Genomic DNA, 18209 nt, shown 5'->3' with positions numbered 1-18209 from the left:
TGATGAAGTTTGGTATATTGATTCTGGAGCAGCCGCACATGTTACTTCTGATGCAGGTAAACTTTCCAACATGGTTCCTTATATTGGCACTGGCACTATTGTCACGGGAGATGGTTCCCACCACCCTATTTCTCATACTGGAAATGCATCTCTCTCTTTGTCACAATCTACACTACCATTGAAAAATGTCAAATTTTCGAGCACATCAGGGTACTGATCAGGGACAGAGTCGCCCAAAAAAAAAAAAAACACTTTCCTTGAGAACGCCCAAAAACGCACGTCAAGGTCCTTAGGGGCCTTCCAGATGATCGTGATTACCACGCCCTTGGCTCTGATACCATGTGAGAAATCAGATGTGGGAGTCACCTTACTATCGTAGCAAGAGATAGAGAGAGAGGTAAGAGGGAAGAGAGAAAAAAAAAATGTTGGGCGGCAATAATGTCTTCTCCCCTTTCCATTGATATTTATATGTTGTACGAGTGGTACAATACAGTACAATAGTACAATACAGTACAGTATGCTGTATAATACAGTACAATAGTACAATACAGTACAGTATGTTGTACAATACAGTACAATAAGAGAGATGCATTTCCAGTATGAGAAATAGGGTGGTGGGAACCATCTCCCGTGACAATAGTGCCAGATGATGTGCAACAAATTCTGATGACTGCATTTAACAACATGAATTTGCATCAGAATGATGATGGAGTTTGGTATATTGATTCTGGAGCAGCCGCACATGTTACTTCTGATGCAGGTAAACTTTCCAACATGGTTCCTTATATTGGCACTGGCACTATTGTCACGGGAGATGGTTCCCACCACCCTATTTCTCATACTGGAAATGCATCTCTCTCTTTGTCACAATCTACACTACCATTGAAAAATGTCTTACTCACTCCTGCCATTGAGAAAAACATTTTATCTGTTTCTAAATTGGTTGATGAAACAAATTCATCCATGGAATTTACTCCGTCTTCTGTTTGTCTTAAGGACCTTCGAACCAAGAAGATGCTCGCTAAGGGTGAACGACGCGGAAACATGTACGTCTTCGAAGCAGCCCCCGGGACTTTGAAGACGTCATCTACCGTGTCTCCATCTTTTCCTGCTTATTTGAGTCAGTCTTCTTCTGTTATGCAATATAATAAGCCAGTTTCTTGGCATCGTCGGTTAGGTCATTGTAGTCAAGGGTTCCTTGACAAATTGTCTTCTCAGGGTTTTATTCCCAAAGTCAAATTAGATCATAAGTGTCCTAGTTGTAATGTCTGCAAGAGTCATGTACTTCCCTTTCAAAGTATCAATAAAAGAGCTTCCAAGCCATTTGAAATTATTCACTCTGATGTTTGGGGCCCAGCTCCTGTTTCATCTCTATCTGGCTCTCGTTATTATGTGTTATTTCTTGACTCTTTCACTCGTTACACTTGGATTTACTTTATGAAATCTAAATCTGAAGTGTTCAAACTTTTCAAACAATTCCATGCTCTTGTTCAGAACCTTTTCAATTCAAATATCACTTATTTCCAGTGTGATGGTGGTGGAGAATACATATCTCATGATTTTAGTGAATATTTAAAGGACCATGGCATCACACGTAACTCCTCTTGTCCTTACACTCCACAACAGAATGGAGTAGCAGAACGTAAGCATCGGCATATTGTTGAAACCGCGTTAAGTATGATGCACAATATTGATATTTCTTTCTCTCTTTGGACTGAGGCCTTTCACACTGCAGTGCATATCATTAACAGGTTGCCTATGGAATTATTAGGAGATCAGTCTCCTTATTATTTGCTTCACGGTTCTCACCCTTCTTATGATGATTTGCATGCTTTCGGATGCATTTGTTATGTCCATGTGGATCATTCTTTACGTAACAAGTTTCAGGACAGAGCATTTCAGTGCAGATTTCTGGGATATGCCGATGGGTATAAAGGATATAGATGTTATGATCCTATTTTGGGTAAGATTAAGGTGTCTAGAAATGTTGTTTTTGATGATGACCATTTCAGCACTTGTGATACTTCTCAGGTATATGAGCAAACTACTTATGATCCATGGCTTTGTGATACTTTGCTATATGACTCTATCAGAGATCCTGTTGTTGATGAACCAATTCAGTTTGAAGCAGACAACTCCATCATCCAGGATGCACCTTCACGGTTTTCAGGTTTGGTTTATGCCCGTCGAGGAGCCCCTTCAACTCCATCTCACGAGGCTCCCCCTCTTCGACGATCCACACGTGAAAGGCATCCTATCCATCGTTGGGTTAGTTACAATAATTTTTCTCTTGACTTTCAGTTGTTTCTAACCAATGTGGCCAAAGAGAAAGAGCCGTCTACTTTCCATCAGGCAGCCCATTCTCGAGCTTGGGTTGAAGCTATGAACGAAGAAATGGCAGCACTTCATGAATGTCATACATGGGATATTGTTCCTCGACCTGTTGATAGAAATGTTGTTGGTTCCAAATGGGTTTACAAGATCAAGCGTAAACCAGATGGTAGCATTGAAAGATATAAAGCTCGCCTTGTTGCACGCGGATTCACACAACAATATGGGCAAGATTATGAGGAAACTTTTAGCCCTGTTGTCAAAATTGGCACTATTCGTGTGATCCTCACTTTGGCACTTCAGCATGGTTGGTCTCTTAGCCAGTTGGATGTCAAGAATGCGTTCCTACATGGGGACTTGAAGGAAGAGGTGTATATGGAGCAACCTCCTGGATATAGTGAACATGATGCGGCTACATGGGTTTGTAAATTGAGAAGGTCTCTTTATGGTTTAAAACAGGCATCTCGGTCTTGGTTTGAGAGTTTCTCCATGGAAATTCAGCAGCATGGCTTTTCTAAGAGTATACTTGATCATTCTTTATTTATGTATAAGAATGATCATGTTACTACTTGGGTTCTTATATATGTTGATGACATCATTATCACTGGGAGTGATGATGCACATATTGCCTTGATCAAGTCTTTACTCATGGCCAAATTCAAGATGAAGGACTTAGGACCATTGCGATACTTCTTGGGAGTTGAAGTCGATAGACAAGATGATTGACTCACTCTAAGTCAACACAAGTATACTCTTGACATTCTTCACACCACTGGTATGATTAATTGTAAACCTCTCAGCACCCCATCTGTCTTAAATCATAAGTTTAGTGCAAAAGAAGGCCAATTATATCATGATTCCACTTTATATCGCCGCATTGTTGGTATGTTGCAATATCTTACATTTACAAGACCTGACATTGCTTATGCTGTAAATCAAGCATCTCAGTTTATGCATGCTCCCACTGATTGTCATATGGAATGTATTAAGCGTATTCTCAGATATCTGAAAGGGACTATTGGAGATGGATTGCTCTATCACAAAGATGAAAGCTTCACTACAGGACACCGTTTACTTACATATTGTGATGCAGATTGGGGTGGGGACCCTGATGAGCGTAGGTCGGTTTCAGGATATTGTGTTTTTATTGGCCCAAATATTGTCACTTGGAGTAGTAAGAAACAAAAGGTCATTGCTAAATCCAGCACTGAGGTAGAGTACAGGGCAATGGCAGCAGGGACAGCTGATGTCACTTGGGTACGGCATCTTCTTCAAGAGTTGAATGAACCTATCTCTTCCTCTCTGCTTTTATGTGATAATCAAAGTGCCATTAATATTTCTTTTAACCCTATTCATCATTGTCGCACGAAGCACATTGAGATTGATCAGCATTTTGTTAGACAAAAGATTGAAACAGAAGAAATTGAGGCTTCGTATGTCAGATCAGAAGACCAAGTAGCAGACATCTTCACCAAAGGATTGGTTAGTCATCAATTTTGGTTACTTAAGGGCAAGTTGAGCATGATTGAAGATCATCCTCAACTTGAGGGAGGTTGTTAAATATGTATATGTAAATGAATATATTTCTGTACTGTATTGTACCACTTGTACAGCATACTGTACTGTATTGTACTACTGTACTGTATTGTACTGTACTGTATTGTACTGTATTGTACTGCATACTGTATTGTACTATTGTACTGTATTGTACTGTATTGTACAGCATACTGTACTGTATTGTACTGTATTGTACCACTCGTACAACATATAAATATCAATGGAAAGGGGAGAAGACATTATTGCCGCCCAACATTTTTTTTTCTCTCTTCCCTCTTACCTCTCTCTCTATCTCTTGCTACGATAGTAAGGTGACTCCCACATCTGATTTCTCACAGGATCATCACACAGATTTCCATCATGGACACTAAGTTTGTGATGCAGGATACTCGGAGTTCCCAGAGGTTTGCAGTCTTTCATGCCTGCCTTGCGGAGAACATCTACGGTGTACTTATGCTGAGTGAGTGTCAAGCCATGAGTTTGATTATCAACTTCTACACCAAGAAAATAGCGTAGAGTTCCAAGATCTTTCATTTTGAACCTCTGACCTAGTAAGTCCTTCACTTCTTGGATGTGGACCGCAGAGTTTCCTGTGATAACAATATCATTAACACAAATTAATAACAGAGTGGTCACAGTCTCGCTTCTGAAAAAGAACAATGAGTGGTCCAGCATGGAACGTGAAAATCCATGTTTCTGAATCTCTAGTGAGAAGCTATCAAACCAAGAGCGAGATGCTTGCTTCAGACCATAGATAGCTCTCTTTAACTTGCACACATGGGTTTTACAATTTTGTTCTTGATATCCAGGGGGTTGCTCCATATACACTTCCTCCTTCAAGTCCCCATGCAAGAAGGCAATCTTTACATCAAGCTGACTTAACTTCCACCCATGTTCAACAGCCAGAGAGATAATAATCTGAATTGTTCCCATTCTTACAACCGGACTAAAGGTCTCATCATAGTCTTGCCCTGCTTCTTGAGTGAATACTTTTGCCACGAGCCTTGCTTTGTATCGCTCAATAGTTCCATCTGGCTTGTACTTTATCTTGTAGACCCATTTACATCCGACAACATTTTTGTTAGGCGGTCTGAGAACAACTTCCCAAGTTCCGCATTCATGCAAAGCTTGCATTTCATCATTCATGGCTTCTACCCACTTGGTAGAAGTGGCTGCCTGGTAGTACATAGTGGGCTCATCTTCTTTATTGAGAGCAGTTAAAAACAGCTGAAGATCCAAGGAGAAGTTATTATAGCTAACCCACCTGTCAATGGGATGTCGTATGCGGCTCGATTTTCTGATCTCAAGAGTGTGAGAAGGGGACGGATTGCTGATTGAAGTATGATCTGAATGGCTTGATGTCATCGGTCTCTGTCTGGAATAGACAATGCCTTTGTATCTGCCAGGTATTTTTTCTGAATTCTGTGGCCCCGACGTCTCAGTGTTTTCAGACATCTCTTCTTCTTGCTGCACGCAATCTGGTGAACATGCTTCGCTGGAGCTAGCAAAAAGTTCTGAACTCAACCAAGGATAGTAAACTTCAGTTGGTATATTCGTTGCATCAGCTTTGTCATCAAAATTTTGTTCATCAAAGACAACATTTCTTGAGATTCTGATACGTTTGTTGGTGGGATCATAACACCTATATCCTTTGTAGTCATCTGCGTATCCCACAAACCACTTCTGGGCCTCGTCTTGAAACTTGTTTCTCAGGGACCGATCAACATGCACATAACAAACACATCCAAAAACACGCATATCATGATAACTAGGATAAGCTCCAAAGAGGCAGTGATAAGGAGACTTATTTTCCAGAACGACCATCGGCAATCTATTTATCACATGCACGGCAGAATGAAAGGCTTTTATCCATAGGTTGGTGGGAAGATTGTTGTCATGAAGCATACTCATGGCACTTTCAACGATATGTCTATGTTTTCGTTCAGCAATCCCATTTTGTTGAGGAGTGTGAGGGCAGGACACTCTTCTTCCTATTTCATTATCTCGAAGAAAAGAAATAAAATCATGGGATGAAAATTCCCCACCTCCATCACATTGGAAAAACTGAATGGACTCAGAAAATTGATTTTTGACCAAGGAAAAGAAATTTTGAAACAAAGAGAAGACTTCTGACTTATTTTTAATGAAATATATCCAAGTGTATCGAGAATAGCTATTAACAAAGATTAGATAATATCTGCTTTCAAACCCAGAGACAATTGGGGTGGGTCCCCACACATCAGAACAAATGATCTCAAAAGGTTTTGAAGCTCTCTTATTAATTGAATGGAAAGGCAATACATGACTCTTGCATAAAAGACAACTGGAACATTTATGATTGTTCTCATCCCTTTTAAGACTTTCTTTTGGAATGAGATTATTAGAAACAAGTTTTTCAATAAAATGACTCCCACAATGTCCTAACCTACTATGCCACAAGGATGGCTTATTACATTCAGAGATACTAAAAAAACTAGCAGAAGAGGATGAACATGACTCTGATGAAGGCTTTGAAATCAGGTGAGAAGGGAGAACATCACGACATGGAGCTTCTTCAAAGACATACATGTTGCCTCGTCTCTTTCCTTCAGCGAATGTTTCCCTCGTGCGTAGGTCCTTGACCTGCACAGAGAAGGGAGTGAATTCAACTGAAGCATTATTATCATCAATAAGTTTGGAGACAGAGACAATATTTTTCTTAATGTCAGGGACATGAAGAACGTCGGAAAGAGTAAGAGTAGAATGTGACATGGGGATGACAGTTTTTCCAACATGGGAAACAGGATGGTGGGATCCATCTCCAGTGACAATCTTACTTTTTCCAAAATAAGGAATAGGATTAGAAATTTTACCTGCATCGCCAGTCACATGAGTCGCTGCCCCGGAATCGACAAACCAAGTGCCTTCATCACTCTGCTTCAATTTTAACTCTGACAAAGCAGATATCAGCAAATCTTTAATCTCTCCACTGTCTCTGGTATTTGTGAACTTTCTCTTGATTTATGTGGACTCTTTCCTTTATTCTCTGGATTATGCCAACAATTCGCCTTGATATGTCCCTGTTTGTTACAAAGGAAGCAAGTAGGAATGGATCTTGTTCCCTACGCATGAGTAAACATGTTTGGAGTGGGAAGTAAACCACGCCCTCCGTGTCCACTTCGCCCTTGTCCTCTACCATAAGTCACTCCTGTAGCAAAAACTTCTTGAGAATTTGAATGATTATGAGTTTCTTCAGAGAATCCCTTCAGAGTCATTTCATACTGGATCAATTTCGCTCGTAGCTCATCAAAGGTAGAAAGAACAGGGAGACACAATAGTGAAGTGACTATCATATTGTAGTCAGATCCCAATCCACTCAGGGTTTGTTGCACCATGTCATTGTCACTAACGGCACACCCTATAACTGCAAGTTGATCTGTGATGGTTTCATCTTGTTCAAATATTCCATGATGGCCATGGAATCTTTCCTTAACAACTGAAATTCCCTTTTTAGAAAAACTACTCTTGCTTGAGAAACCTGCGAATACGTTTGAACCAGTCATTCCCAGAGTTGTACAATTGTCAGGAATGGCAAGAAGGATCTCTTGAGACAGGGTGGATGTGATGTATGCAACAACTGATTGGTCCTTTCTTTCTCAATTGAGAAATTCAGCATTTTTGACATACACGATTGAACTCTCCCCTTTATCATCTTTTTCTTCTCTCGGGCTAAATTCTAGTGGAACTGGAGTGGTTCCATCCAGGTGACCTAAGAGACCTTGGCTCCTTATGAAAGAAATAATTTGCCTCTTCCAGATCAAGAAATTTGAGGTATTCAACTTCTCAGAAACAAGTTCGTTGAGAAAACTTGAAGAAAGATTTGATTGAGGGTGATAGGGATCCATAGAAAATAAGAATCAACAGACAAAAAAAGTTTAACCTTCGCCCAACACCCTTTTTTTCCGGCTGTCAGAGAATAATAGACTGTTAAATTCAGAAAATGGAGAAACTTGGGATTTTCTGTGCACCGAAAGGGGCTTGCGCGAAAAGGTAATCACACGTTAAGTATCCCCTTTTTGTTTGTTTTTTTGACAGCAAAGGATAATCAAGAATAATAATGCACAGCAGAACACAAGGAATCAAAGGGAAGCACTATAGCATCCGAATATGCAGAGAGACTTTGGAAAAGATGGAGTAAAAGAGGATCAAATGATTAACAAAAATAAATTTAATGTTTCACGTGAATCAGTTCACGAGTTCACGTGAAAAGTTGTTAACCCACGATCTGGGAGAAAACCGATGTTTCACGTGAACCAGTTCACGTGAAATGCAGTCAATCCACGATCTGGATTCACGTGAATAGAGTTCCCGTGAATCACAGATTCACAAAGATGAAACGTGAGATGTGAGTACACAGGAAAATTCAGAAAGAGGGACAGAAAAGAGACAAAAGAGAAAGAAGAACGGAAAGAAAGAGAGAAGCGAAAACCTCAAATACTTTATCGTTGTCACTAGCCAGAGTTTTTTTTTGCCTCTAGATGGATCTACGCTCTGATACTATGATAGAATTTTATTTGTACTTGCATTAAGAGAGAAAAGAGAGAGAGAGAGAGGGAGAGAAAGAGAGACAGACGAGAAGAGAAATCCAAAAGGGGCAACTACGGCTGTCACGATTTCTGTATATAAGAAATCGTGACCTAATGCTTTGTATAAATACACTTAAGTGTACACAGTGGGTCGGGTCGGGTCGGGTCTAGTGAAATATCCTAACCCAGATAAAAAAAAAACACACTTAAAATTATACACTTATACATAAATGGAATGGACCCGAAACACTATACACCTTTTTCACTACATGCATGCATAATCACTATATTGACTCTACATGTACCCACAACTTGCATGTGACTATCCACTACATCGACGTTTGGTTTCCACCACATGCTCATTTAGGTTCTTTTTGGAAGCTTTGCATTGAAATGGAAACAACATTTCCATGTGTTGCCAAATTGTGGTTTTGAGTTTTGACAAAGCCAAAAACATTCTCTTATGAATGGTGCTGAAATGTGGTGTTGTGGCTGCCACCTCCATTCTCAACACCACAAATCCCAAACAGTAGAGAACATGAGAGCATTGGGGGAAACAGCAACATACCTTGGATTCAAGGCTCCTAAGCAGAGCCTTAAAGAAATTATTATATCCATGTTAACCATACTCATAAATACCAAAACTATGTCTCAAATCTCTACACTTGACAAACTACAAATACCCAAGCATACAGTAAATATTAACCGTTCCCATGGTGTCCCTTTATATAATATATATTAATGAAAAACTCACAAGAATAGTGTGTCCCATGTCCTTTAGCTGTGTCCATGTGACTTAGCTTCGAGTTTATGAATAAAAACACTTAAAAACCAGTGGTCCCAAACTCTTACCTGCATGTTCATCGAATTGCATCCACCAAGACGCCCAACAATATGCCATGATCGAATCGCCTATACGAATAAAAACAATCAGCAATCCGCCATAGAAATAAATTTCACAAACAAAGAAAAACCATCACTTACATCACATATTAATTCCACATCTTTTGACAATGGAGGATGGTAGAACTCAAACCATATATACGAATTCAAGAAATCAAACCTGCTACACAATAAATCACAGGAAAATGAAAACTCGTTAGTCATTACCCATATTCCCAAATTTCATAGAAGAATCAAATTTCCCCTAAAATATAGTGTGTCTATATATATATATATATATATATATATATATATATATATATATATGAATCACTTGTATACGAGAACTATTGTGTGAACTTGGCATTTTTAATACTTCTTTCGCAAATCCAACCATGTAGATATGTTTGGCATGGTGAATTTGCTAGGAATCGACTTTTTGATCTTGTATTTTTTATGAAATATATGATTTTTAGTTGCTTGAATATTTATGAAGATTATGAGCCATTGATTTTAAAGCATTAAAAAATCTTGTTTACGCATCATAATGAGATGATTCAAGAGTTGGTCCTTATAAAATCAAACATGTAGATCACATCCATACGGTTAGATTCAAGAGAAAATAACAAAAGATCCATGAAAACCGCAGTTCACACAATAGTTTTCATATTTTCAGCTCTCATATATATATATATATATATAGAGAGAGAGAGAGAGAGAGAGAAATGGGTTGCTTAATCGCGTTGACCGTCCATTGTGCGTGTTGATGGATGGTCAGCGTGCAAAAAATGGAAAAAAATGCTAAACAGTGCCAAAAGATGCAAAAAATCTTTTAGTGGCACTCAAAACCGCCACTAAAGGGTCATAGGGATGCATGTGGCATTACAAATTTCTAATGTCATGTGCGTCCATGTGGCCCTTTAGTGGCGCTTCAAAAGTGTCGCTAAAAGGTTTTTTTTGCGTTTAGCATTTTTTGACATGATTTTTTTTACCGTCCAACGCACGCAATGGATGGTCAGCATGATTAAGCGTGGGTCAGCACCTACCCATCAATATATATATATAGGAGAGGGATGGTCCTCCCATTGTCCTCTCTTTCAAAATCAGTATGTTGGATATATTTTTTGGCAAATTTGATCGCATAAATGAGATATCTATGGTTGCAAACATATGATCAGACTGTTAGATCAAAGTTTTTTTTATGTGTATGCAAGATTTTATGACGTAGGAATTTTCACAAAGTTCAGTTGATTTTTAGATCTTTGTAAAATCCTATCTACACATCAAAAAAGTTTGATCCAAGAGTCTATTCATATGCTTTCCACCATAGAGATCACATCCATATAGTCAGATTTGCCAAAAACAACATCTAACATGCACATTTTGAAGGGTGTGGACCATTTAGTGGGTGGACCATCCTCTCTCTATAGAGAGAGATACTAATGGATAGGTGCTAAATGAGTTTTTCAGGGATTTTCATTTTATTTTTAAATTTTGATCGTACAAATGTGATCTATGTTCTTGATTTTACAGGGATCAGATGTTAAAGTATTCGATTCCAACACATGGGTTGGTTTTTATAAGGTTCAAAAAATCAACGGCTCAAAATCTTTGTAAATTTTTGAGGCTCCAAATATTTACACTAAAAAATCATGAAATTTAAGAAGTCACTTTTATTTTAGTTTTTATTTGTGTTTTATTTTGATTCTCATTCAATTCCTATATTACTTTTTTTTATTCCTTGCTTCCCGCTTCTGTTAAAAATAAAATTGTATCCAAATACCCAATAAGGGTATTTTTATCTTTTATCATATAGTACAGTCCACTAGGGACTGAAATGTAATTTAACATTATAATAAATAAATAAACTGCCATACAGCTTAGGCACAACAGTCAAAATATGACTGTTGGGCAGCAGTCCAACTAGACGTTGGACTGCCACCCAACAGTCATAATAATGACTGTTGGAAGGCAGTCCAAAGAGCTGGACTGCCTCCCATGTGTTGGAGTGAGGCTCTATAAATAGAGCCTCACTCCCTTGTTATTCCTCAATGCTTTTAGAAGCATTTGAGGGTTTTCTCTAGAGTTTTTTCCCATCTTATAGGCTTGTATGCCTCTTTTGTTGTTTGGTATTTTTATCTCTTTTGAGATTGTATTTGGTTCATTAGTGACCAACTTTAAGTGAGTTTATTAAAGCCCTTTGTTGGCATTGTGTTTGTTTCCTTATTGTTCTATTGTACCTTGTTTCATTACATGGTATCAAAGCGAGGTTCTTGAAAGAAGGAGAATCTCGTGAAGGAAGTGTTATTCGATCATTGATCATTCCCTATCTCCTCTAGTCTAAACTCAAGTATTCATTATGGGAGAAAGAGAGTTCGCCACCGTCATCACCTACAAACTCAATGAAAACAACTACTTGATGTAGGCGACGGCTATGGAGAATCATATCAAAGGAAAAAAATTGTGGGGTTTTGTTAGTGGTTCTATTAGTGAACCACAACTCAAATTGACTAGAAGAGAAGGAGATCAAGTCAAAGCCTTGTCCGAAGAAGAAGAAGAAAAAGCCTTGGAAGAATTCCAAAATAAATTGAAAGATTGGGAGGCAAGCAATGCACAAATACTCTCATGGTTTATGAATACCATGGAGTTCAAGATCGCCACCAATATCATCAAATTCAAGAAGGCATGTGACGCATGGAGCTTTCTAAGAAGTACTTTTATCCAAAAGGATATGGCTAGACTTTATTATCTCTAAGATAAGGTACGTAATTCAAAATAAGGAGATAAAAGTGTAAGAGATTTTTACGGTATTTTATCTCCTATCTGGGATGAATTAGCCATGTTGGAACCAAAATGGGAAGGTTCGGCTATTGATATGAGAAGGACCCAAATCGAAAGAGAAAATCTTTTCTCCTTTCTTTATGGCCTTCGACCGGAATTTGAGCAAGTAAGATCTTTCTTACTTCATAGGACCACTTCTCCTTCTATAAGTGAGGCCCTTGCTCAAATTTGTCAAGAAGAGACAAGACTTGGAATGCACAAGTCTAATGATGAGGTCCTTGCCATGGCAAGGCCCGGAAATTTTGTGAAAACATATAAACCACCTCACTTTGAGAAGAAGTTCAATGGAGAAGGACACAATGGAGGAGGATACAAAGGAAAAATTATTTGTCATCATTGTAAGGAACCCGGACATATAAGACCGGAATGTCCCAAATTTAAAAAGGTGGCCGCCTTAAGTGAAGAACCTCAAGAATCAAGAAAAGGGGGCAGCTTCAATGAATTAAATCTTGCTCAAATAGCAGAAGCCGTCTCACAACTTCTTAAGGCTGCACCTTCTACATCCGGAGCTGCCATCTCTTCCTCGTCTCCTCCAGGTAAGACCTCTTGGATTCTAGACTCAGGTGCTTCTTTCCACATGACTCATAATGAGTCTTTATTATCTGATTGCACTAAATCATATTTTTCATGTGTGTCAACTGCCGATGGTACCTCTTTAAAAGTCAAAAGCTTAGGAAACCTTGATGATATTTCAAAAAAATTCTTTGTTCCAAAAGTGAGAGTCATTCCCAAACTGGATTTGAATCTTTTTTCGGTCTCTCAAATTGTTGACTATGGTTGTAAAGTATTCTTCTCATCTAAGGCGTGTTGGGTGCAGGATCTCCAGTCAAGGAAGCTGATTGGGCAAGGCCATAGACGAGGAGACCTTTACTACATGGATTTCCTGTGTTTACCAAAATACTCGTTTTGTAATCATGTCAAAGACATTAATATAGATCTTTGGCATAAAAGATTAGGACACCCAAGTATATCCAAATTATCTCTTTTTCCATTTTTGGAAAAAATTTGTAAAGATAAAAATTTTGTATATGAAGATTGTATACTTGGAAAAATGCAAATGATACCTTTTGGGTTTAGAACCTCTGTGACACATAAAATTTTTGAATTAGTGCATTCGGATGTGTGGGGTCCCGCCCCTGTTATGTCAAAAGGTGGTTATTCGTACTATGTTACATTTATAGATGATTTTAGTAGACATACTTGGATTTACTTTCTAAAACTCAAATCCGAAGTTTTTCATGTTTTAAAAACTTTCATGATCTAGTTAAAAATAAACTCAAACAGTTGTAGCCTACCTCACTTCTTGTTAAAAATAAAATTGTATCCAAATACCCGATAAGGGTATTTTTATCTTTTATCATATAGTACAATCCACTAAGGACTGAAATGTAATTTAACATTATAATAAATAAACTGTACAGCCTAGGCACAACAGTCATATTTATGACTGTTGTGCACAACAGTCAAAATATGACTGTTGGGCAGCAGTCCAACTAGACGTTGGACTGCCACCCAACAGTCATAATAATGACTGTTGGAAGGCAGTCCAAAGAGTTGGACTGTCCCTTGTTATTCCTCAATGCTTTTAGAAGCATTTGAGGGTTTTCTCTAGAGTTTTTTCCCATCTTATAGGCTTGTATGCCTCTTGTGTTGTTTGGTATTTTTATCTCTTTTGAGATTGTATTTGGTCCATTAGTGACCAACTTTAAGTGAGTTTATTAAAGCCCTTTGTTGGCATTGTGTTTGTTTCCCTATTGTTCTATTGTACCTTGTTTCATTACAGCTTCCTATACATTTTAAAATGCACCGCTTCTCCCTTCTGCTTCTGCTTCTGCTTCTTAGTCTGGCAACCTTGGTTTCGCCCGCCGCTAAAGACCAAAAAATCAAAAAAGCGAAAGAAAAAATGTAGAATCAGAGAGGCAGCATGTATCTGAATCTGCGTTCGAGGATTGGGCATTCAATGATACGTGTTTTCATATATATATATATATATATATATATATAGAGAGAGAGAGAGAGAGAGAAATATGTAGTGTTTGATCCATTATGTTCTTGATAAAACTTGATTGCGGTGACTGTCCATCGCGAATTTGATGGATGGTCAGCACGCAAAAAACAGTAAAAAGATGCAAACTGCACAAAAAAAGAGACCTTTAGTGACCATTTTGAAGCACCGCTAAAGGTCCAATTTTCGTTAGGACTTTTAGCGGCACTCAACATTGCCGCAAAAGGTCATCTGGGGATACGCCCGGTATTTTTTTTTAGTGGCAGTTTTGAGTGCCATTAAAGGTCCCAGAGGAACTGGGACCTTTAGCAGCACTTCAAAAGCATCGCTAAATGTCATTTTTGTGTGTTTTGCGCAAAAAAAAATGTTGAGCGTTCATCACACGCGCGATGGACACTCAGCAAGATCAAGTTTGTTATCAAGTACATATGGATCAAGCACCTACCACTCACTATATATATATATATATAGAGAGAGAGAGAGAGAGTAGGGTGGATCGTCAAACACCCAAAATGTCTGACACTAAATCGGAATCATTTGCTCCGCTGATCGTGCACTCGATCAGCGGTTTTGCACAAAATAGTTTTTAGCGAAGGTTCTAAAAACTATCTTTTTAATTATTTTTTTAGTGCGGCACTCGGCCGTGCGTCCAACGATATATTGTATCATGTGTGTATATATATATAAAGTGGTAGTTGTGCAACCCTTAGGTGTTACGAGTGGAACGTTGTTGAGCGTCCATCGTGCAAGTGATGGATGCTCAACGTCTTTTCCGTGCAAAAAATGTTGTTCAGTGTCAAAATCGCGCAAAAAAACTTTTGTTTTTTAGTTGGGACCATGGTTGCCAGTTGAGGAAGCGGGAGCAAGAAGTGATACGAGAAGCAGGAGTGGGAAGCGAGGCACTTTCAAAATTTTAGGAAGCAGGAAGCGTGGGAACACTTAGGAGCGAACAGAGAATCGTCTCGGAAGCAACCTAGGAAGCGAGGGGGAAGCGAAAAAAATAAATAAAAAATACAAAAAAAATTGAAAAAAATGGGAGAAGCGGGATGGGAAGTGTGCTTCCCATAAAAGGGAAGTGTGTTTCCCATTAAAGGGAAGTGTGCTTCCCATAAAAGGGAAGTGCTTCCCCATGCGTTTTGGAAGCGCGACGTTTCGCGCTTCCCCACTTACCTAGGCACTTTCGGTAACTCTGGTTGGGACCTTTAGCGGTGGTCGAAACCGACGCTAATGCCCTCAGGGATATGTGCATCATTTTTTAAAAAATGCTTTAGCGACAGTCAAAAACCACCACTAAAGCTCCCAGTGGGGAAATAGAGGTTGTCGAAAACCGCCACAAAAGGTCTTTTGCACGATTTTGATGCTAAACAACATTTTTTGCAAGGAAAAAACGTTGAGCGTCCATCGCAACAGAAAATACTTTAAGCATCCATCGCGCTTTTCCGTTATGATGGACGCTCAGCAGCGTTCCACCCATAGTTGTGCACCTAAGGGTTGCGCATCTACGTATCACTCTATATATATACATGCATATATATAGGAAACGATATATCATTGAATGCACCCAGAGCACCTTATTATGTTTTTTTTATGTTTTTTCAAAGGTCCAAAAACATATATATATACATATATATAGAGAGAGAGAGAGAAAGTGGTGGTTGTGCAACCCTTATGTGCACAACTACCAACGGGACTCAGTGGTCGTCCATCGCGGGCTTGATGGACGGTCAGCACAAAAAAGGCAAGTTTCCCACTTTTTTAGGCTTTAGCGTGATAAAAAAATGTCACTAAAGGTTCTAGTTTCTATTGGGGCCTTTAGTGACAGTTTTTTACTGCTGCTAAAGGTCTCATAAACCGTCACTAAAACCTAAAAAAGCAGAAAAATCACTTTTTAGTCCATTTTTTTGTCGTCCATCAGCAGCCAGCATAGTCCTGTAGGTAGTTGGGCACCTAAGGGTTGTGCAGCTCTCTCTCTCTCTCTCTCTCTCTCTCTCTCTCTCTCTCTCTCTCTCTCTCTCTCTCTCTCTCTCTCTATATATATATATATATATATATATATATAATTGGTAGGTGCCTGACGCTTTTTGTGCCTACAGAGCTTGGATAGGGGTTTTGAGGTTGTTTTTCAAAAAACTGACCGTACAGATGTGTTCTGCATGATGGATTTGCTAAAAAATCACACTTGGATCATTTTTTTTTTGAGAAAAAAATGAATTTTTAAGCATTGAATATTGTTTTAAATTGTAAACGGTTGATTTTTGAATCTTATAAAAACCTAACTTGGTGTTGGAATCTGAGGATCCAATGGTCAATTTTTAGAAAAAAATAGAAGCAATCTTTCCAAAGCTCTGTAGGCATGCGGCAGGCACAAAAATGAGTCAGGCACCTACCCATCACTCTATATATAGAGAGAGAGAGAGTAATTGGTAGGTGCAATGATAAGGGCTAATGATACGTGCTAAATGAGTTTTTCAGGGTTTTTTAGTTTTATTTTTAAATTCTGGCCGCACAGATGTGATAATATGTACTTGATTTTATAGGGATCAGCTCTTTGAAGTGTTAGATTAGGACACATGGTGGTTTTTATAAGTTTAAAAACTCAACGGTCCAAAACCTTTGTAAAATTTAGAGGCTCCAAATATCATTTTTTCAATGGAAAACACATGATCGAGGTGTGGATTCCTTGTAAATCTACCATGCCCAACACATTTATGGGGTGAGAACTTCTAAAAAAACACCTGAAGGGCAGAAAAACACATTTAGCACTTACCCATTACTATATATATATATATATATATATATATATATATATATATATGAATCAAATCAAACTTCAAAAACTCAGAAAAGAAACAAATTTCCAGGAAAAAATTGGTGTACACGCATTACTTTCTGAAGGTGACCTTCATTGGAGTTGCAGAGCCAGTTTTGGACTGGAGGATTTTGTCCCTCTTCTTCCTTATCCTCTCCTCCACCTGGTCACACCATGGCTTAAACCATAAGAAAATCAGAAAAACTAGTTTCGTCGCGAAACGAGAAACCCTAACCCCAACTGAAGCCTCTCCGTAAAGAAGAAACTGGCCGTACGCGAGCTTGGGCCTTCTGGTGATCCTCCATGAAACTGCCCATGATGTCGGCGATCTCCGGGTCTCGATCGTGGTCCTTCTCTTCTTCCTTTTGCCTTCCCCTGACTCCGTATCTACCCGAGGGCTCGCCGTCATCATCGTCAAAATCCACTTCGCCATCACCACCTTCGCCTTCGCTATGCTCTTGGATGGTGGTCTTCTGGTATGAATAAGCAATCGCGCTGGTGATGACTCTGAGAGTGAATTTGGATGGTAAGGAGTTGTGGGTTTTGGAAGGGAAGAGGGACACGTTGGTGGGGTGGAGTTTTCGCCATGGAAGAAGAGCGACGGAGAAGAGAGGAAGGCTCTGCATTTTCACCCCTCGAGGTGGATATTGAAAAGAAGAGGTTCTGAACGGGTTTTCTAGGATATCGACAATATTTTGAAAATATCGTTAGGGTTTAATTGCGAGTATAATTATTTAAAAACAATATTTTAGTACATTTTTATTTTAAAAATATATCTCTTTAGAGATTCCTGCTCTTACTTTCGTTCTCCAACAATCAGAGTTTTATGTGTTTTACGCTCGATGGGAATTGTTGGATGTATTTATCATTAGTTATTTATGAAGAAACGAGCTATGTTTCAAAATTATTTGATGTGAAAATGAGAATATTTTATTATGAAATTTTAGTACAATGTCCACTGCCTATTTGTTTATTTCTTTAAAATATACATGAGTACGAGGATGCTTAATCAAATACATGTTCTTTATTGAGAAGCAATGATAAACTCATCTTTCTCTCATTTTTATCAAGAATTTTAACTCCATCAATCAAATTTTTTATATAAAAAATGATTGTACTTTCTCAAAATTTGGTGCATTTTCTCAAATACCTACTAATTTGCTAAAAAAAATTGCCTATATGAAAACATCGATAACTAACTTTAGAAGCCCATTTTACC

The 18209-nt window shown here is 38.6% G+C and overlaps 1 protein-coding gene across 1 annotated transcript in view; it reads right to left on the bottom strand.

The window, feature by feature from the left end:
• The window catches only part of LOC149830055 (oxidoreductase/transition metal ion-binding protein (DUF3531)), a 47171-nt gene extending 29540 nt beyond the window's left edge, over positions 1–17631 (bottom strand). The window contains exons 1-4 of the mRNA XM_090016284.1: positions 17266–17631; positions 17068–17153; positions 9438–9516; positions 9306–9365 (exon numbers count right to left, since the gene is read on the bottom strand). Of these exons, the coding sequence (XP_089872410.1) occupies positions 9306–9365; positions 9438–9516; positions 17068–17153; positions 17266–17616 (576 nt within the window). The 5' untranslated portion in view covers positions 17617–17631. The remainder of the gene's footprint in view (positions 1–9305; positions 9366–9437; positions 9517–17067; positions 17154–17265) is intronic.
• Between the last annotated feature and the right edge of the window lie 578 nt (positions 17632–18209).

This window comes from Nuphar pumila, chromosome 8, assembly GCF_984573655.1.
Source record: "Nuphar pumila chromosome 8, dmNupPumi1.hap1.1, whole genome shotgun sequence".
Lineage (NCBI taxonomy): Eukaryota > Viridiplantae > Streptophyta > Magnoliopsida > Nymphaeales > Nymphaeaceae > Nuphar > Nuphar pumila.
Note: the sequence above shows the minus strand (reverse complement) of the source record. Positions and strands in the feature narration are given on the sequence as shown.